The sequence below is a fragment of the Periplaneta americana genome, chromosome 7 (genome assembly GCF_040183065.1).
Source record: "Periplaneta americana isolate PAMFEO1 chromosome 7, P.americana_PAMFEO1_priV1, whole genome shotgun sequence".
Taxonomy (NCBI): Eukaryota; Metazoa; Arthropoda; class Insecta; order Blattodea; family Blattidae; genus Periplaneta; species Periplaneta americana.
Window position 1 is genome coordinate 12,496,428 of NC_091123.1, and position 22,678 is coordinate 12,519,105.

Sequence of the window (22,678 nt, forward strand, 5' to 3'; positions counted from 1 at the left end):
GTTGAAGATAGATATATTTGTTTTCCAAAGTTGCCGTCATTGAACAGAAACCAAGATGGAGATTTCATTACAACTAATTAGAAATTCCTCTTTCAGGTATGTAATAAACGATCTTCGCACAAAATAATGTACGATACACGAGCGGTATGTTTGTTTTCATGTTCTCGGAAATTAAAAAAAGCTCAACTACGTTTCGCTTTATCAATCTTTTCCTCAACTATGAAAACGTCAACATACCGCTCTTGTAACGCATATTACTATAATATGCCTGTCTATTCTCATCTTACAGACATGTCATAGCCTACTATTCTATACATTAACTCAATGGTTTTTCATGAACTTGTAAAAATGTCTATGGTTAAGTACTCTTTGTCCCTTGTGGCAGCTCACGAATGGTGAGAAAATATATAAATTTAATACTTCATAGTTTACCAACTATTTCTAAATCAAAATACATACACGATAATAGATTTTGGACCGAAAATAAAAAAAAATAGAAGGTTTTGGTAAAGACATCATACTTTTAGATATCATTTTTGTAGTGACTTACACTTTTACTACGTCATACTACAATAAAATTGTATGGAGCGACGTGTTTCAACCAATTATGGCTGCTTATCCTACAATTTGTATAAACTTTCTAGCATTTGTTTTTATCACCTCCCTAGCATTTGTTTCTTTGTTTGCTAACATTGTACTTTCAATAATTGTGCCTTTTAAAATGATTTATGTTTATTGCATCATCCTTAATTAAAACTTTTCTATCATTAATCCTGTTTATATTATTTAGGTTATGTTATAGCTTCTGCTGTATGAGATTATGGATAGTCTCGTATCAGAGATTGTTTAATACATATTGATAACTGAAGTGAAATGCAACTGTTTAATAACAATGAAATTGAATTAACAAAGCCTTCTTGACTAGTAATCGTCCATAGAATTCAATAAAGATTGTATAGTTGGCACAACTGTTAAGAAGAGAACACTGATCATAACACACTATTGCCATCTAGCGGAATATTTGTAATTATGAGATGGTACAATAATACATTTTTTAAGAATGTTTAGTAATTCAATTAATGTTTTATTGTATTAGAGTACGTTATTTCTTCTAATCTTTATATACTTTCTTCTAATCGTGTAATAGTCAATTAAATCCCACTCGAGTTTTGAATTTCTCTAGATAAATAAAAAATTTGATTGAGATTACTGTTATAAATGGCAGGAATTGGCAAAACAAATAGTTCTAGCATTATATTCACAAATATGTTTATTATACTATGGGTCAAATTCGGTTTTTGTGCTAAATAACAGATTTTGGAAACTAACAGTCTTGTCGGAAGCACTGCCCACAAAATTATAGTCCTTCAATAGTATATTTATACGCTCTTCAAATGCTAATGCTGGTTTACATTATTACTCTGGTGATTTGTTGCAGGTGATTAAGATGCTGATGATTGTGGGTAAAATCCACTGGTTTATATTATTATTCTGGTGATTTGTTGCAGGTGATTAAGATGCTGGTGATTGTGGGTAAAATCCACTGGTTTATATTATTATTCTGGTGATTTGTTGCAGGTGATTAAGATGCTGGTGATTGTGGGTAAAATTCACTGGTTTATATTATTATTCTGGTGATTTGTTGCAGGTGATTAAGATGCTGGTGATTGTGGGTAAAATCCACTGGTTTATATTATTATTCTGGTGATTTGTTGCAGGTGATTAAGATGCTGGTGATTGTGGGTAAAATCCACTGGTTTATATTATTATTCTGGTGATTTGTTGCAGGTGATTAAGATGCTGGTGATTGTGGGTAAAATCCACTGGTTTATATTATTATTCTGTTGATTTGTTGCAGGTGATTAAGATGCTGGTGATTGTGGGTAAAATCCACCGGTTTTTTATTATTATTCTGGTGATTTGTTGCAGATGATTAAGATGCTGGTGATTGTGGGTAAAATCCACTGGTTTATATTATTATTCTGGTGATTTGTTGCAGGTGATTAAGATGCTGGTGATTGTGGGTAAAATCCACTGCTTTATATTATTATTCTGGTGATTTGTTGCAGGTGATTAAGATGCTGGTGATTGTGGGTAAAATCCACCGGTTTTTTATTATTATTCTAGTGATTTGTTGCAGATGATTAAGATGATGGTGATTGTGGGTAAAATTCGCTGATTTATATTATTATTCTGGTGATTTGTTGCAGGTGATTAAGATGCTGGTGATTGTGGGTAAAATCCACTGGTTTATATTATTACTCTGGTGATTTGTTGCAGGTGATTAAGATGCTGGTGATTGTGGTTAAAATCCACTGGTTTATATTATTATTCTGGTGATTTGTTGCACGTGATTAAGATGCTGGTGATTGTGGGTAAAATCCACTGGTTTATATTATTATTCTGGTGATTTGTTGCAGGTGATTAAGATGCTGGTGATTGTGGGTAAAATCCACTGGTTTATATTATTATTCTGTTGATTTGTTGCAGGTGATTAAGATGCTGGTGATTGTGGGTAAAATCCACCGGTTTTTTATTATTATTCTGGTGATTTGTTGCAGATGATTAAGATGCTGGTGATTGTGGGTAAAATCCACTGGTTTATATTATTATTCTGGTGATTTGTTGCAGGTGATTAAGATGCTGGTGATTGTGGGTAAAATCCACTGGTTTATATTATTATTCTGGTGATTTGTTGCAGGTGATTAAGATGCTGGTGATTGTGGGTAAAATCCACCGGTTTTTTATTATTATTCTGGTGATTTGTTGCAGATGATTAAGATGATGGTGATTGTGGGTAAAATTCGCTGATTTATATTATTATTCTGGTGATTTGTTGCAGGTGATTAAGATGCTGGTGATTGTGGGTAAAATCCACTGGTTTATATTATTACTCTGGTGATTTGTTGCAGGTGATTAAGATGCTGGTGATTGTGGTTAAAATCCACTGGTTTATATTATTATTCTGGTGATTTGTTGCAGGTGATTGAGATGCTGGTGATTGTGGGTAAAATCCACTGGTTTATATTATTATTCTGGTGATTTGTTGCAGGTGATTAAGATGCTGGTGATTGTGGGTAAAATCCACTGGTTTTTTATTATTATTCTGGTGATTTGTTGCAGGTGATTAAGATGCTGGTGATTGTGGGTAAAATTCACTGGTTTATATTATTATTCTGGTGATTTGTTGCAGGTGATTAAGATGCTGGTGATTGTGGGTAAAATCCACTGGTTTATATTATTATTCTGGTGATTTGTTGCAGGTGATTAAGATGCTGGTGATTGTGGGTAAAATTCACTGGTTTATATTATTATTCGGTGATTTGTTGCAGGTGATTAAGATGCTGGTGATTGTGAGTAAATTCCACTGGTTTATATTATTATTCCGGTGATTTGTTGCAGGTGATTAAGATGCTGGTGATTGTGGTGGCGTTGTTCGCCCTCTGCTGGCTGCCACTGCAGACTTACAACGTCCTGCAGTACGTGTACCCAGAAATCAATCAGTAAGTATCAACTGGTTACCCAATTAATTTTCTAATACACAATGCTGTTCTGTTAATTTAACAATACTTTTGAGTAGTAAAAAAAAAGAATAGCGATTAACTTCAATAAAATACATTTCCCCTATTCTACACTTTTTTTCTGCTGAAAGGAATATTTTCTTTTCTCTCTTGAGAGATTCCTACATGCATCCCTGCCTCTTTTTTTGCAGTAAATTTCATCCTTCTATCAATAAATTTTGCAACGTCCAGTGATTTCATTCCTACCCACTATTATATGCATGGCTATTGTTTTAGATAAGTTACAAATTATTTTGGCTTTTCAGCGAAGTTGAAACAAATTTATCACATAGCATGATATTTAAATATGTTCAATAAAGTTTATCAACTGCTGATAGATAGATAGATAGATAGATAGATAGATAGATAGATAGATAGATAGATAGATAGATAGATAGATAGATAGATAGATAGATAGATAGATAGATAGATAGATAGATAGATAGATAGATAGATAGATAGATAGATCTATTTTATGTTAGTAGGTTATTTTACGACGCTTTATCAACATATCAGGTTATTTAGCGTCTGAATGAGATGAAGGTGATAATGCCGGTGAAATAAGTCCGGGGTCCAGCACCGAAAGTTACCCAGCATTTGCTCATATTGGGTTGAGAAAAAAGCCCGGAAAAAACCTCAACCAGGTAACTTACCCCGACCGGGAATCAAACCCGGGCCACCCGGTTTCGCGGCTACACGATCTAACCATTACTCCACAGGTGTGGATGGATGGATGGATGGATGGATGGATGGATTTTATTGTCAAAAGCATGGAAATGCATATACATCTATACTAATAATAAATCTGTAGCCGAAATTTTTCTGGTAATTTTCGATTTTCCAAAATTAATTGGTCCTAACATATATAATTAACCATCCTGAAACCGAAAACCGCTTTTTTGAAATTTTTATTTCTATGTCTGTCTGTATGTTTGTTACCTTTTCACGCGATAATGGCTGAACGGATTTCGATGAAAATTGGAATATAAGTTATGTTCGTTGTAACGTAGATTTTAGGCTATATGGCATTCAAAATACATTATTTAAAAGGGGGGTTATAAGGGGGCCTGAATTAAATAAATCGAAATATCTCGCTTATTATTGATTTTTGTGAAATATATTACATAACAAAAGTTTCTTTAAAAATAATTTTCGATAAGTTTTATTACTTGAAAAATTTTGATAGGACTGATATTTAATGAGATAAATGAGCTTTAAAATTAAAATAACTGTCATCTAAAGCCGTATAATGAATTAAAAAACAAATGACTTCGTCTATAAGGGGCCTTGGACAGCAACAATCGAACGCTATGAAAGATAGCCTACGGAGAATGTTTCTGTGTTTGTATGAAGTAATATCGGAAGTTAAGTTAACCGATTTGTATAATTAATTATTATTTCACCATTGGAAAGTGTAATTTCTCTAGATGGACATAATGCTATAATGTTATTACAGTAACTTCTGATATAATATAATGTAATGTAATGTAATATAATATAAAATAATATAATATAATATATGTAATGTAATATTATATAATATAATTTAAGTTATTTGAAGGATTCAGAACCATAGTGGGCCAAACGCCATTTACTGAATACGTAGAAAACAAGGGTTAAAATTAAGTTATTACCATAATTCAATGGAAACCTATAACAAGTAAAATAAAGTATACACATTAAATCTAAATGATGTCAATGTTCATTAAACTATGGTTGCATGTAATAAAAATTAGAAACATGTTAAAGGAATTGTCATTGCACCAAATGAGTGTCTCTGGACCAAAATGATCGCATTTTAATTATTTGGATGAAATTTAAATTAAGTAACATATTAAACGATTTATCCTTCTATCAAACACGAATGTTCCCTGGAACAAATGTCCTATTTTAATTATGTAATTACTTTATATTTATTTCTAACGGGTGCAGCGGAGCGCACGGGTACGGCTAGTTATCAATAAAATACATTTAATTACATTACAATTACGATAAAGTCAAATATAAATACATTAGGCAAGAGTTCAAATGCCCAAACGTACATCCTCTAGATAGGATTAAGGTAATTGGGCCATATATTCCACCCTACTGGATATCACATACAAATACAACAAATATACATAAACAGTGATAAAAAATACACATTACATTAAAGTCCAATAGAGAAGAAGTACACACCGTATTGGTTGGGTGCTTGAAGTCAATGATATTATTGTCCAGTGAATATTCTAAAAGTGATAGAACGTCAAACTTCTATCAGAAGTTCGGGAGCGAGACTATCCATCAGAAGAGACTTATCCGACAGCGACGATCAGTACATGCGACTTACAGTTTGACACGTCCACCACGTGACTTCTGTAGAAGCACGAAATCACTTAGAAAGTCTGTGTCAGCGAGATATCAATATAGATGACTGGAGGAAGCAGATTTCATATCTATAAAACCAGGCGACAAAGATCCCTTGTTGACATATCAATATTGGCAGCGTGTCTTCGCTCAACATCACGTCTGATCAACATCATATCTGAGCAGAAGAGAATTGGCGAGCTATTCTGTTCACACCAGGGAAAAGTCTGCCTTCAGCCCTTCCTTCAAACCTCAACTAGTCGTCACGAATTGGGAAGAAGATAGGCAATTTTTCTATCAACGACAACGATACTTCATAACACACACGTTTTAACATTGCTATGCATATTCTTTCATAAATACAGGCATAAAGCTGAAACTTGTAGAAATATCCAATCTTTAAAGAATGATGTTTGTTGTAGCGATGGTTATGGCAATTTTATTACCATACTAGCCGTACCCGTGCTCTCCGCTGCACCTATTAGAAATAAATATAAAGTAATTACATAATTAAAATAGGACGTTTGATCCAGGGAACATTCGTGTTTGTTAGAAGGATAAATCGTTTAATATGTTACTTAATTGAAATTGTATTTAAATAATCAAAATGCGATCATTTTGGTCCAGGGAGCACTCATTTGGTGCAATGACAATTCCTTTAACATGTTTCTTATTTGTTATTACATGCAACCATAGTTAAATGAAGATTGACATATCATTTAGTTTTAATGTGTAAACTTTATATTACTTGCCATATGTTTCCATTGAATTATGGTAATAACTTAATTTTAACCATTGTTTTCTACGTCTTCAGTAAATGGCGCTTGGCCCATTATGGTTCTGAACCCTTCAAATAACTTAAATAGTGATACAGCATAAACAGTGATATGTAATTATATTTATTTCTTTCGAAAATGTAAGAATTCACGATCTCCTATGTATCATTGCCGTGGAATGAATAAATGTGTTTTTTCTTCCTATTCAAAAATTTTATATTTTGCACATAGGAATTACTGCAGGAACAACAACGCTACAATCTGAAGCGGCGGTGAAAATGTATTGTATTGTTATTTTAAAAGTCTTGTATATCCTTAAATATCAGTCCTATCAAAATTTTGCATAGAATAAAACTCATCGGAAATCATTTTTAAAGAAACTTTTGTTATGTAACATTTTTCACAGAAAAGCAATAATAAGCGAGATATTTCGATTTATTTAGTTCAGGCCCCCTTATAAACCCCCTTTTAAATAATGTATTTTGAATGTCATATAGCCTAAAATCTAAGTTACAACGAACTTAATTTATATTTCAATTTTCATCGAAATCCGTTCAGCCATTATCGCGTGAAAAGGTAGCAAACATCCAGACAGACAGACATACAAACAAAAATTTCAAAACAGCGATTTTCGGTCTCAGGATGAATAATTATACATGTTAACACCAATTATTTTTGGAAAAGCGAAAATTACCAGAAAAATTTCGGTTACATATTTATTATTAGTATAGATTACCTCTATACCTCTACCCCGAGTATTGTAAGAATATGTGGCTGTTCTGTTGCAGGTACCGCTACATCAACATAATCTGGTTCTGTTGCGACTGGCTGGCCATGAGCAACAGTTGCTACAACCCTTTCATCTACGGCATCTACAACGTAAGTATTGCACCAACAAGAAGAGAAGATGGGCTTTTTTATTATACCCTACTAGCCGTACCCGTGCGCTCCGCTGCACCTGTTAGAAATAAATATAAAGTAATTACATAATTAAAATAGGACATTTGATCCAGGGAACATTCGTGTTTGATAGAAGGATAAATCGTTTAATATGATACTTAATTGAAATTGTATTTAAATAATCAAAATGCGATCATTTTGGTCCAGAGACACTCATTTGGTGCAATGACAATTCCTTTAACATGTTTCTTAATTTGTTATTACATGCAATCATAGTTTAATGAAGATTGACATATCATTTAGTTTTAATATGTATACTTTATATTACTTGTTGTATGTTTCAGAAGTTGCAGTAAGAACATTGTAGAATTATGTCCATCTAGAGAAACTACACTTTTCAATAGTGAAATAATAATTAAACAATTAATTAGCTTCCGATATTACTTCATACAAACACAGAAAAATTCTGTGTAGGCTATGTTTAATAGCTTTCGATTGTTGTTGTCCAAGGCCCCTTATTAACGAAATCATTTGTTTTTATTTCAGCACAGCGCCTTAGATGGCGTTGATATTGTAATTTTAAAACTCATTTATCTCATTAAATATCAGTCCTACCAAAATTTTGTATAGAATAAAACTTATCGGAAATTATTTTTAAAGAAAACGTTTGTTATGTAACATTTTTCATGAAAATTGAGAATAAGGGAGATATTTCGATTTATTTAATTCAAGCCTCCTTATAACCCCCCTTTTAAATAAAATATTTTGAATGTCATATAGCCTAAGATCTAAGTTACAACGAACTTAATTTATATACCAATTTTCATATAAATCGGTTCAGCCATTATCGCGTGAATAGGTAACAAACATCCAGACAAACAGACAGACATACAAACAAAAATTAAAGAAAAAAGCGATTTTCCGTTTCAGGATGGTTAATTATACATGTTAACACCAATTATTTTTGGAAAATCGAAAATTACCAGAACAATTTTGGCTACAGATTTATTATTAGTACAGATTACTTACTTACAAATGGCTTTTAAGGAACCTGCAGGTTCATTGCCGCTCTCACATAAGCCCGCCATTTTGCAAGATTAATCCAGTCTCTATCATCATATCTCACCTCCCTGAAATCCATTTTAATATTATCCTCCCATCTACGTCTCGGCCTCCCCAAAGGTCTTTTTCCCTCCCGTCTCCCAACTAACACTCTATATGCATTTCTGGATTCGTCTATATGTGCTACATGCCCTGGATTTAACGTTCCTAATTATGTCAAGTGTAGAATACAATACGTGCAGTTCTGTGTTGTGTAACTTTTTCCATTCTCATTTAACTTCATTCCTCTTAGCCATGGTGAAGAGATAGTAAAAGACTTAGGATGGGAATCTCTCAAATCAAGGCGACGTAAAACTAGACTCACCGCATTGTTTAAGGCACAAATGGGACACAAAGCATGGACCGAAATCAATGCTAGATTAGTAGCACCATCATACTTAGGCAGGGCTGATCATATTAGGAAGTTTAAATGTAGAAAACAAAGAACGAATGTGGCAAAATTTTCCTTTGTTAACCGCACAAGAGTAGACTGGAACAGCTTACCTGCGGCAATCTTTCAGGGTGGTCCTCTCAAAATCAATACATTTAAGGATCGGTTAAGAAGATTAGACTGAAAATATAGTTATAGTTGCAGTGTAATTATCTAAGTTGTGTAATGTAATTAATGAAGTTGATATGTAATTAATTAAGATGATATGTAATGAATTAAGATGATATGTAACTAAGTTGATATGTAAATAAATTAAAGTGATATGTAATTAATTAAGTTGATATGTAATTAATTAAGATGATATGTAATTAAGTTGATAAATTAATTAAGATGATATGTAATTAAGTTGATAAGTAAATGAATTAAGGTGATATTATGTAACTAATTAAGATGATATGTAATTACTTAAATTGGTAATAGTTGGGTGAAATAGAAGTACTTATAAGTTAGGTTTACTTTTGCTCTTTGTAGGCGTTATTATAGTATAGTTCTTGTTTATAGTCCTAGGTTTATTGCATCTATTTGTTTATAATTAGAAGTAAATTTACCTTCATTTTATTTTTTATTGCTGTAATTATTGTATTATTGTATATTATATATCACTGCCACCGGATGTATACCTAATTGTAGTGTTAATAAATACATACATGCATACATACCAGTGGCGGCTGATTGACTGAGGCAAGTGAGGCTGGGCCTCAGTCACTTGGCTTAACCGAAATCAAATTTTGTGTTTTTATATAATGTATTAGTTATTTGAATGAAGCATATATCGCTGTAGAAGCATTTGAAAACTTTATGATATATATAGACCTGTTTAGTAGTAAAATTTGCTCCTGAGGCCAGGATCGCTCGTGCCGGGTCTCGCTTGTGATGTATATAGACCTGTTTTGCAGTAAAATTTGTTCATGAGGCCAGGATCGCTCGTGCCGGGTCTGGCTTGTGATGTATATAGACCTGTCTTGCAGTAAAATTTGCTCCTGAGGCCAGGATCGCTCATGCCGGGTCTGGCTTGTGATGTATATAGACCTGTTTTGCAGTAAAATTTGTTCCTGCGGCCAGAATCGCTCGTGCCGGGTCTGGCTTGTGATGTATATAGACCTGTTTTGCAGTAAAATTTGTTCCTGCGGCCAGAATCGCTCGTGCCGGGTCTGGCTTGTGATGTATATAGACCTGTTTTGCAGTAAAATTTGTTCCTGAGGCCAGAATCGCTCGTGCCGGGTCTGGCTTGTGATGTATATAGACCTGTTTTGCAGTAAAATTTGTTCCTGCGGCCAGAATCGCTCGTGCCGGGTCTGGCTTGTGATGTATATAGACCTGTTTTGCAGTAAAATTTGTTCCTGAGGCCAGAATCGCTCGTGCCGGGTCTGGCTTGTGATGTATATAGACCTGTTTTGCAGTAAAATGTGTTCCTGAGGCCAGAATCGCTCGTGCCGGGTCTGGCTTGTGATGTATATAGACCTGTTTTGCAGTAAAATTTGTTCCTGAGGCCAGAATCGCTCGTGCTGGGTCTGGCTTCTGAATTTCTGTAGTTTCGCGGGCTTTTAGCTTGCGCTTAAAACGTTGTAGCTGAGGCACAATTCGTCTGGCCTCGTGGCCTGGTCAGCTTTCACTCCTCCCATGCTTGGGGCGGCCTCAAGGGTAGAGTGGGGTGGGAATAGCAATGGTGACTTGTCTTCCTAAACAGGCCATAAATAACACAAATTCCAGCTCTTTGGCAGGCAGAGACCCACACTATTCCCTCCCATTATGTCTTAGTTTATGACTTAAGCGAGGGTGTTGTACTATTGTACTTGGTAGTACAGTAGTGAATCTGGGCCAATGTTGATATGTATTTTTGGAAAATATAAACAGCATCAAATGCGAGAAATAACGCTGGTGTAGTTAATTCATTGTTAGAGTGTCCTTTTTCGAGAAGAAATAATATTGAAAGAAAGGAAGTTTTAAATAAAGAGAGTCTACCGAGATACCTACAACATCGCAGACAATTTTTCTGACAGATAATCTTAAAACGCGAGTTTCTATTGCATCCTGGTATGGGCAACATACATGGTTAAGTGGTAATGTGGTGTAAAATAAACTTCTCTGTTGGCCTTGTTCGTTGCTGTCAAGGGAAAAAAATAAAAAGAAAAGAAATAAAGGGATTTTCAACATATAATATGGGTTGCTTCATCACACTGAAACAATCACTGAAACTCGCAGCATAACAGCTTATTTGGTGAGTGAAATTATTATTTTTCATTAATAGTAGGCTAATAATAATAATAATAATAATAATAATAATAATAATAATAATAATAATAATAATACAGTAATAATAATATTAATAATATAATAACAATAATAATTAATATTATAAATAAACATTTCCTATCGGAGGGACTAGTTGCATCTGGCCTCACCGAGGATTTCGTTCACCGGCCGCTACTGATACATACATACATACATACATACATACATACATACATACATACATACATACATAAGTCGACCTGGTTGGCGAGTTGGTATAGCGCCGGCCTTCTATGCCCAAGGTTACGGGTTCGATCCCGGACCAGGTCAATGGCATTTAAGTATGTTTAAATGCGACAGGCTCATGTCAGTAGATTTACTGGCATGTAAAAGAACTCCTGCGGGACAAAATTCCGACACATCCGGCGACGCTGATATAACCTCTGCAGTTGCGAGCGTCGTTAAATAAAATATAACATTAACACATTACATACATACAAGTTTTATTGTAGATCTATAACCTCTAAAAATTTTTAATGATAGCATGCATATGATTTGCATTAAGATAACTTTACCACGCGCAGTGAAAGGCAAGTCTTATCAAATTTCCGTGTATTAATCATATTCTAAGTAACCTAGTCGAACCTATTTTATCGTCGTTCATCTCGCGCGTCAGTTGCTTAATGAATAATGTAAGGAAAATTGACGGGCGAGAAGTATGAAGAATTATTAAGAGCGTGTTCCGTTCCTTCTCGTGCTACACCGCTAAATATTTCAAGAGAACATGCTGCGCTACATTCAGGCAGATAGCATCTTTGGAACCAACGATGAGATAGACACGTAGAATTAACAGAATTGTGTTGAAAATAACCAGCAGACGATGTATTTATTACCTACCAGGTTCAACACATAAGCTAAAACAATTGAGAATTGAAATCTCCACTTCAGAGACAAAAGATGCGTGATTCTCTGGACAGAAACGTACACGGGATTAAAATACGAATTTAAAAGCAATTAATTTTAACAAGCTCCTAGGATTAGCTGCGTGGGAAATCACATATAATTCGATAGAAACGACAGAGATGTGAAGTATAGCAAAATCAATGAGATGATTAAACAAACTGTGGCAAACACAAAGTCGAGATTATATTACATAATTTCAGGAACAATAATGATGTTTGGCAGCCAAGCTTTTATTCAAGTGAAGCCATACGGTTGAGAGTCATAAGACGACTCTAAATAGAATTAAAATCAATATTTTGAGCTTCAAAAATTTCTCCCATACAAATGAAAGCGAATTAGTCTAAAGACAGATTGTGAGAAAATGTATAGACGTATTGATAATTAAAATTTGTATTGTTTCAGAAATAAAATAAAAATGTGTGTGTTAAATCATGTATTACTGCTTTACGTTTTCATTGTATTTTTAGAGCAGAACAATGACTTCAGTTAATTGGCAGTAGCATTAAAAAATGTATTACACATCGAGTTTTATGATTGCATAAAAAGAATATATATTTATTCACATCAGCAGATAACAGGTAAATACGCTCGTATATGAATGACCATAAAGAAGGTACTTGACTTTCTGTATATTAACAAATTATTCACCTGCAGATGTTTGAGATTTAATAGCAAATTAAAAAGTGACGTAAGATTTCATTGCATGAATACTCAACGCTCATTATCTAATGCAAATTTCTAAAATCGTGCAACAAAACAATCAAGGTAATTAGATTTAAACACACAATTAAAGTAGCCTAGGTCTTTATTTTTTGGATTATCATTTTATTAATTTTATATCAGACTATATCCAATTTTATTGCTAGAAGATTCACACATTCATTCGTAGTGTTCTGCCCAATGGCAGGTCTTTCACTGCAAACCCAGCTTTCTCCAATCTTTCCTATTGTCTGCCTTCCTCTTTGTCTTCTTACATGATCCCTATATCTTAATGTCGTCTATCATCTGATATCTTCTTCTGCCCCGAACTCTTCTCTCGTTCACCATTCCTTCCAGTGCAACCTTCAGTAAGTAGTTTGCTCTCAGCCAGTAGCCCAACCAATTCCTTTTCCTCTTCTAAGCAGCATTCTTTCTTCACTCACTCTTGCCAACACTCTTATTCTATCTTTCCACTTCACGGGTTCCATTTTTCTCCATATCCACATTTCGCTTCTATTCACTTCACCAAAATGTCCATGTTTCTGCTCCATAAAATGCCACACTCCACACAAAGCACTTCACTAGTCCCTTCCTTAGTTCTTTTTCCAGAGGTCCGCAAAGATGCTCCTTTTCCTATTAAAAGCTTCCTTTGCCATTGCTATCCTTCTTTTGACTTCCTGGCAGCAGCTCATGTTACTGCTTATAGTACATCCCAAGTATTTGAAGCTGTCCACTTGTTCTACTCCATCTTTTCTAATTCGCACGTTTACCTTTATTTTTCTTCCAATAACCATGGTCTTCGTATTATTTGCATTTATCTTCATTCCATGCTGCTGTCATTTAACTACAGTAGCATATCCTTTAGTATCGTCTCCTCTTCTGCTAACAACGCCATATAATCAGCAAATCTTACGCACTTTATTCCTATTTCTCCTACTATCACCCCTCCTATTTTCTGAAAACAGTTCTTACTAAGTAATTCAATAATTCTTCAGCACAAAAATGCCCAAAAAAACTCCAATTGTTAGGACAAATCTATGGCTATATAATTTCAGGCAATTTTTTTTTCTTACATCATGACAACCATTTTCCCTTAATTTTGCTGAAATATGATTCCTGGAAATGAATTCTCCACTACCGAATACTTTCTAAAAATATGAGTGCCAATGAAAATGGCACCACCAGGTAAAGAGAATGACAGCTAGATCTAAATCTGACCTAGTGGTGGATTACGTAAGAGTGAAGAGAATAATTTTTAACGCTGTCCTTAAATCAGAAGGGTCTGTTAAGGTCAGGCCCTACAGATGGCGATGATGACTACAGACATTGGTTCTGTTGGCCGTCGATCTAATACGAAGTTTGTAGCATATACATCAAATTTAACTTTCAAATTCTACAAGCTGTCTCTCTTTTCCAACTTACACTGGTTTTACAACACGACGGACCTTTCCTTTTCAACCCTTTGCCTTTATCCCTTTTACGAATGCTAGGTAACCTTGCATTATAGATGTGTTACACAGACACCTGGTTTCTCTGTCCAAACCCGCAAGAACACAAACTCCCCTCGTGGTGGTGGTGGTTTGCGGTGGAAACGTCCCTCTAACCGCAGTTATTTCTTCACCTGAAAGCCACGATTGCATTAAACACGACTCAGCTTCGGAACTTTCACTTCCTCGTAACGCAGCTATTACGTTATCAAAGTTCTTTGACAAAGATCTTTTATGAAATATATATTATAAAATATATCAGAGTGTAATGGTTTTTCTATAAAAGTTTGATTAATGAAAGATCTTTTATAAAATGTAAGTGCATCTTGTTATCTGTGATAAGAGATTTCTATACCGTGAAACAAATATGGCGGAACGCAAATATAACTGGACTGTTGCGACCACAAAAAATTCTGACATCGGAGTATGAAGGAAATGAAATGTTGAAAATAAATAATTTATATAACATAATATTGGGTTGTTGTGCGATTAACTGCAGAGTACATTGATAGAATCTGCCCTACAGATGTGTTTGAGTATTATTGCAAAATCACTAAAAATGTCCATTGACATTAAAATGAACTAATTAGTGTTCATTTCAAAGTGTGTCATGGCTCGCTGTATGCCGCCATATGGCTAGTCGATGAGCCTAGAGAATTCAATCTTCCTACACTTCCACAGAGGCGTATTACCCATGTGCCAGAGAAGTTGCCTAGCAAGTACGGCGTTCCTTCTTAAGAGTACGTACCCATACGTACGGTAACGCCGGTAGTGGCAGGATGTGAACTGTTTGGAAACACGTACTGAGGTGAGTTTTTTCTTACTGTCGGGATATGGGGAGAGGGTTAAAACGATTACTTCCGTATTTGTTGACATTAACTTCGATTGTCAACATGGACACGGAGCATTTGATTTGTGTTGTGGAATGTTGCGGTACGCAACCGATAACAAATACCCTGCGTACGACTTAGCCGCTCAAAACACAGTTGGAAAGAGGTTATGGTAGCACACAGACCGTACGGACCGCCATCTGTTGCTACGAGTTCAAGTTATACCGTACACGTTCTCAAGTTCAGATTGAACGCCTTGAATAATATGCAACTTCTCTGACACATAAGCTGAAACTCGCTTCAAATCGCTGACTCAACAACAGTGACGTCATGACACACTTTGAAATGAAAACCCAGTAGATTTCCCACGGCCCAACGTTTAATGAATTTTAGCCGTTGGTACAGGACCAAAAAAACTAGATTTAGTGGATAAATCACCGTGTTGGCAACACTGGTCTCAAGCAAGTGGTACGGAGGTAAATTCGGAACAGAAGCACGCATGCGCGACTGACAAATCAGTGATTGGGCCCACCAAATGATGTCGTCATCTTGCAGCTAATATGATAAAATAAATATTTCGTTACATTCTGAATAATTTATTTTCACGTCTGTCCACAGGAGAAGTTCAAGCGAGAGTTCCAGCAACGGTTCCCCTTCAGGTCGCGGGGATGGTCCACGCAGACGATGGACAGCGACTTCGACAAGTCCCAGACGCTGCAGACTCGGGCGTCGGTGCGCCTCTCGTACTACAGCAACCACAACAGCAGCACGTACGACTGGCGGCGCGCGTACTCGGCGCGTGCGCAGCAGCAGACTGGCAGCGCGTCCAACTCGTTCTACCGCGGCGTGTCGGTTCGGGGGCCCTTCTTGAGGGACCGTCCGCACAACGGGGGCGTCACAACAGAGCTGTACGTGGCGCCTGATGCAGAGAGGAAGGGGGACGACAACTCAGACCTAGACGAGCTGTGCTTGTGAACACCGCATAAACCACCAGATCCGGGCCAACCCTGCTTGTGAAGCGCTGCAACAATCACACAAACCACCAGATACGGGTCATCCCTGCTTGTAAAGCGCGGTAATAATCATAGAAGCCACCAGATCCGGGCCAGCCCTGCTTGTGAAGCGTGGAAACAACTATATAAACCACCAGATCCGGGCCAACCCTGCTTGTGAAGAGTGGCAACTATCACACAAACCACCAGATACGGGTCAGCCCTGCTTGTGAAGAGTGGCAACAATCACACAAACCACCAGATACGGGTCAGCCCTGCTTGTGAAATGTGGAAACGACTGTATAAACCACCAGATCCTGGTCAGCTCTGCTTGTGAAGCGTTGAAACAACCACATAAACCAACAGATCCAGGACATCCCTGCTTATGATGCGTGGGAACAACCACATAAACCTTCATATCCGGGCCAGCCCTACATGTGAAGCGCGGCAACACCGCATAAATCACCAGATCCGGGTCAGCTCTGCTTGTGAAGAGTGGAAACAACCACATACACCATCAGATCTGGAACAGCCCTGCTTGTGAAGCTCGGCAGCACTGCAGATACCACCAGGTCTGGTCAACTCTGCATGTGATGAAGCACTTCAGCTTCATACAAGTCAGGTCTGGGTCATCCCTAATTATCAACACATAAACACTGCACAGACCAGATCTGGGCCAGCCCTACTTGTGAAGAGTGGCAACAGCCATATAAACCACAAGATTCGGCTCAACTCTGCTTGTGAAGCGTGGCAACACTGCATAAACCACCAGATCCGGGGCAGATCTGCTTGTGATGCGCGATAACACTGCAAAAACCACCAGATCCGGGGAAGACCTGCTTGTGAAGCTCGGAAACACTTCATAAACCACCAGATCCTAGTCAGATCTGCTTGTGATGCGCGATAACACTGCATAAACTACCAGATCCGGAGCAGACTTGGTTGTGAAAGTCGGAGACACTGCATAAACCACTAGATCCGGGGAAGACCTGCTTGTGAAGCTCGGAAACACTTCATAAACCACCAGATCCGAGTCAGATCTGCTTGTGATGCGCGATAACCCTGCATAAACCACCAGATCCGGGTCAGACCTGCTTGTGAAAGTCGGAAACACTGCATAAACCACCAGATCCTGACTAGCCCTGCAAACTCAGACCAACTCAGGCTGGCATCACCGCGGAACTCAGACCCAAGTGAAATGTGGTAACACTGAATAAACTAGACTCGAATAAGCTCTGCTAGTCATGCTACAGTGAAGCTTATGTAGTCTCTATGCTAGCCCTACTCAACAAAAATGTGGAGAAAGAGAGACTCTGAGGAGGTTGAGCAGGGCGAAGATGGAGTGAGCTAGCCCACAAACTTATTATTTTTTTTTTCAGTTTTTCTGGATATTTATGCATTTATGAAACTGTTAACTCCCAGAATACGCATAAACGAAAATGTATAGTGCATTTGGGTACACGATACGTGTATACATTTACGAGTATGTATGTATTTTGATTTACCGTTAAATGAAATAAAACATAAAAAACAGAACTTAAAGTTGTTTCAGGATTAATAATTTATTTGTTAGAAAATGCGTTTGTCGTACAATGAAAAAGGAAGTGTAATCTTAAGGACACCGTTTCTTTTATTTCAGTTTTATTCTTAAGTTTATGTTGTAATCGGAGGACAAGACAAGGCGGTGGTTTGAAATCCAGCAGAGTTGAGTAGGTACTTCTCTGCTATTCTCATTAGGTTTGTTTCGAAATTGTGTGTGTATATATATATATATATATATATATATATATATATATATATATATATATATGTATATATATACACACACACACCCACACACACACACACACACACATACACACATTCCGGATGTACCAGAAGACTCTGCATTAAATTTAATTCATGGTAGAAGAAACCAACCAAAACAAATATTTTTTGTCAGAAAACTATTGAACTGCTGGACGGCGTTCGAATCGAAAGTGTTTCCTCAGTTGGTACGCTGGTGGGTCCCATCATATTTTCAGCCTGACTCAGTTGCGAAACCTACCTGCAACTTCTGCAAAACAAAACTCTCTCTCCAGAATAGAGGAGGTACCCTTGACGGTAAGGCAACGCATGTGGTTGCAGCATGATGGCCACCTAGCATATTACACACATAATGTTCGTGTGTTCCTGAACAATTTCTTTCCAGTCAGGTGGATTGGCCGTGGTGGACTTGTTTCATGGCCACCAACATTTCCTGATCTCATTAGCCTGGCGTTCTTATGGGGTCGCATGGATATGTTAGTGTAAGTCTATTTTCTTTGTTATCCTTGTATTCCCCTTATTCTTCTTCTATTTTCTTTGTTATCCTTGTATTCCCCTTTTTCTTCTTCCATTTTCTTTGTTATCCTTGTATTACACTTCTATTTTCTTTGTTATCCTTGTATTCTCCTTGTTCTTCTTCAGTTTTCTTTGTTATCTTTGTATTTCCCTTGTTCTTCTATTTTGTTTGTTACCCTTGTATTCCCCTTGATCTTCTTCTATTTTTGTTATCTTAGTATTCCCCTTGATCTTCTTCTATTCTTTGTTATCTTGGTATTCCCCTTGTTCTTCTTATATTTATTTGTTATCCTTGTATTCCCCTTGATCTTCTTCTATTTTCTTTGTTATCCTTGTATTCCCCTTTTTCTTCTATTTTCTTTGTTATCTTTATATTCCCATTGTTCTTCTTCCGTTTTCTTTGTTATCCTTGTATTCTCCTTGTTCTTCTTCTATTTTCTTTGTTATCCTTGTATTCCTCTTCTTCTATTTTCTTTGTTATCTTTCTATTCCCATTGTTCTTCTTCCGTTTTCTTTGTTATCCTTGTATTCCCCTTGTTCTTCTTCTATTTCTTTGTTATCCTTGTATTCCCCTCGTTCTTCTATTTTCTTCGTTATCCTTGTATTCCCCTAGTTCTTCTATTTTCTTTGTTGTCCTTGTATTCCTCTTCTTCTTCTTCTTCTATTTTCTTTGTTATCCTTGCATTCCTCTTGTTCTTATTCTATTTTCTTTCTTATCCTTGTATTCCTCTTGTTCTTCTTCTATTTTCTTTGTTGTCCTTGTATTCCTCTTCTTCTATTTTCTTTGTTATCTTTATATTCCCATTGTTCTTCTTCCGTTTTCTTTGTTATCCTTGTATTCCCCTTGTTCTTCTTCTATTTCTTTGTTATCCTTGTATTCCCCTCGTTCTTCTATTTTCTTTGTTATCCTTGTATTCCCCTTGTTCTTCTATTTTCTTTGTTGTCCTTGTATTCTCCTTGTTCTTCTTCTATTTTCTTTGTTGTCCTTGTATTCCCCTTGATCTTCTTCTATTTTCTTTGTTATCCTTGTATTCTCCTTGTTCTTCTTCTATTTTCTTTGTTATCCTTGTATTCCTCTTATTCTTCTTCTATTTTCTTTGTTATCCTTGTATTCCTCTTGTTCTTCTGTTTTCTTTGTTGTCCTTGTATTCCCCTTGTTCTTCTATTTTCTTTCTTATCCTTGTATTCCCCTTGATCTTCTTCTATTTTCTTTGTTATCCTTGTATTCTCCTTGTTCTTCTTCTATTTTCTTTGTTGTCCTTGTATTCCCCTTGTTCTTCTTCTATTTTCTTTGTTATTCTTGTATTCCCTTTGTTCTTCTTCTATTTTCTTTGTTATCATTGTATTCCCCTTGTTATTCTTCTATTTTCTTTGTTGTCCTTGTATTCCCCTTGTTCTTCTTCTATTTTCTTTGTTATCCTTGTATTCCCCTTGATCTTCTTCTATTTTCTTTGTTATCCTTGTATTCTCCTTGTTCTTCTTCTGTTTTCTTTGTTATCCTTGTATTCCCCTTTTTCCTCTTCTATTTTCTTTGTTATCCTGGTATTCCCCTTATTCTTCTATTTTCTTTGTTATCCTTGTATTCTCCTTGTTCTTCCTTTATTTTCTTTTTTATCCTTCTATTCTCCTTGTTTTTTTGTCTTTCTCTTATTTTACTTTGATTCCCCTTGTCCTTGTGTTCACCTTCTCCTAATATGACTCTAGTATAATTGCACCACACGTACAATAGTTCTGTATGAAGACATGTAGCTGTGGATTTTTCTGCATCAAAATTCTCTATTTTGTTTCGTGTTAGTCAAAGACAGAGACGAAACTGATCATTATTATACAGGGACCAAACCGCCAACAGCAGAGCCTCTTGTGGAGAATGGGATGTCTTGTGTGTGACTGGCCTACCTCGCCGCCCATAGTACCAGCATGCTTTGTTCTGCCCTGCTCCCTCTACCTCCATTTACAGTACTCCTACTCCTTGTCAATAAAGCATCAGATCTAAAAACATCTGTAAATAATACGAATGATATGAGGGAAGTGATTAGGCAGTGTACGTGAAGGTTATTATGCATTTGGTTCTGACCACAGATGAAACAGTGGTTAGGCAGTGTACGTGGAACACGGATGCACGTTGTTTTTCTAGCAGATCTCACCACAGATTGATGTAATCGTGGATAATGACAACAATTGACGTTTACCGCGTTACACCTGTAGTACGAAGACAAAGCTGGGAACATAACACTCTCACACTGCCTAATCACAGAATTCATCACACTTCCTTTGTCGTTCGACGCATACAGAAAGTGACAATGGTAATTTTCGTCTTGGGTGTTGTAGTGTTAAGCATAATTAACACTGTATACGCAATTTGTGTTCATGCAATGCGATTTTATTTTTGTTGTTGACCTGTTTTTATGTAAGTTGATTTTTGAAAGGCTATTAAAAATCCTGACAGTTGGGTAACTCATATGATTGAGCAAGTGGCTACGGACTGGAAGGTCCTGTGTTCGATCCTGAGTGTTGGCTGAATTTTTCTCGTTTTCAGAATTTGATTTTTTTTTAATCAACTTATGTCTGGGATTCCGATTTTGATGCATTGCCCCCCGTTCCCTCGAACAATCCATTATATCCCGCAAATTTGAAACTGAAATAGTCCCGGCCATTTTTAATAGGCTTAAAACATTTAATCGCACGTAAATTCTATCAGAAGTAAAGGAGAAACTCAATTTTTTCGCTTGTTACTTAGTAGCCCTGCATACCCCCTATAATAGAATCATATCCCTTTTTGTCATTTTCTAAAAACAAGTCTCCTCCGAAGATCCGATTTTGAAGGTTTTTTCTTTTAATTCGCCAAGCTTTACTCTCCATATTCCTGATGACAGAGGGTTGCCCTTTACATTACAGCTAGAGTCCAGGGACCTCTCTATCGGATCTTTGCAAGGTTAAAGGCGGTCGGAGTGTTTTGCCGACGACACCACGTCATTCCGGGTACCGAGGTCATGGAAACATGCAATTATATTTCTATAACAATATGCGTCTTTATGGTGTGCAAAATGGACACATTAAGCTTTATAAAAATATTTAGCATATTTTTTTTTCTAAAGGGAAAAGAAATTGGGGAGGGGGTCCTATAGCGCAGGTTTACGGCAAGTAAAGGAACCTAGTAACAGTTTTAAAGGACTATTTATTTCTCGACTCCTCAACTTTTCTGTTTAGAATAAAATTAAGGGGTTAGGTATAGCTTACAGCAGTAACATTTTTGGAAATATTCAACATTTTTTCCTCCATTATTGTATCTTGTACAATAATGAAAATCGTTATGTGTAAAGGACTATTCTTCGGCTATACGAAAAAAATATTTTTACGATTTAAAAAAATTATTTATATAAATTTTTCACAATTCAAAATGGTAGCAGTTTACTGTACAGTGATGAATCGTTTCCCTTATAACTCATAAACTTGTTAACTTTTTCATGTTCTCTCCCTTTTATTATATTTCTGAAACTCATGTTTACAATATCATGCTCTTTCAACTACATTCCTTAATAAATAACATTTTTTTTTATTTTGTGTTAGAATAAAGTACTGATATTTGACCATTTTTAAATTAATTTATTTTCCTCAGACAATCTATCAAAGGTATAGAAGTGATCTTCCATCACATTGTAGATATGACATGTATAAATACTTACAAAATATTTGATCGCAGAATGTTGGATAGTTTTTTTAGTTATGTGGGAAACGCTTCATCACTGCACAGTGAACTGAATTTTGAAAACAAAATTGTAAATATTTTTTTAAATCGTAAAAATATTTTTTTCATATAGCAGAAGGACTGTGTTTTACACATACTAATTTTCACTATTGTACAAGATACAGTAGTGGAGAAAAAAATGTTGAATATTTCCAAAATTTTACTGCTGTAAGCTGTACCTAACCCCTTAAGAGGTCCATTCTGATTACAAAATAATCGATTATTTGATAAACAACACATGTCCTTGGTTATAAGTTTTGAGAAAATTGCAAAA

At 36.0% G+C, this 22,678-nt stretch overlaps 1 protein-coding gene across 4 annotated transcripts in view; it reads left to right on the plus strand.

Moving 5' to 3' along the window:
* The window catches only part of LOC138702919 (neuropeptide Y receptor type 1-like), a 709,682-nt gene extending 691,809 nt beyond the window's left edge, over positions 1-17,873 (plus strand). For all 4 annotated transcript variants that reach the window (XM_069830324.1, XM_069830323.1, XM_069830322.1 and 1 more), the window contains 3 exons: positions 3,403-3,503; positions 7,471-7,561; positions 15,964-17,873. In XM_069830324.1, the coding sequence (XP_069686425.1) occupies positions 3,403-3,503; positions 7,471-7,561; positions 15,964-16,320 (549 nt within the window). In that variant the 3' untranslated portion in view covers positions 16,321-17,873. The remainder of the gene's footprint in view (positions 1-3,402; positions 3,504-7,470; positions 7,562-15,963) is intronic.
* Positions 17,874-22,678: the final 4,805 nt, after the last annotated feature.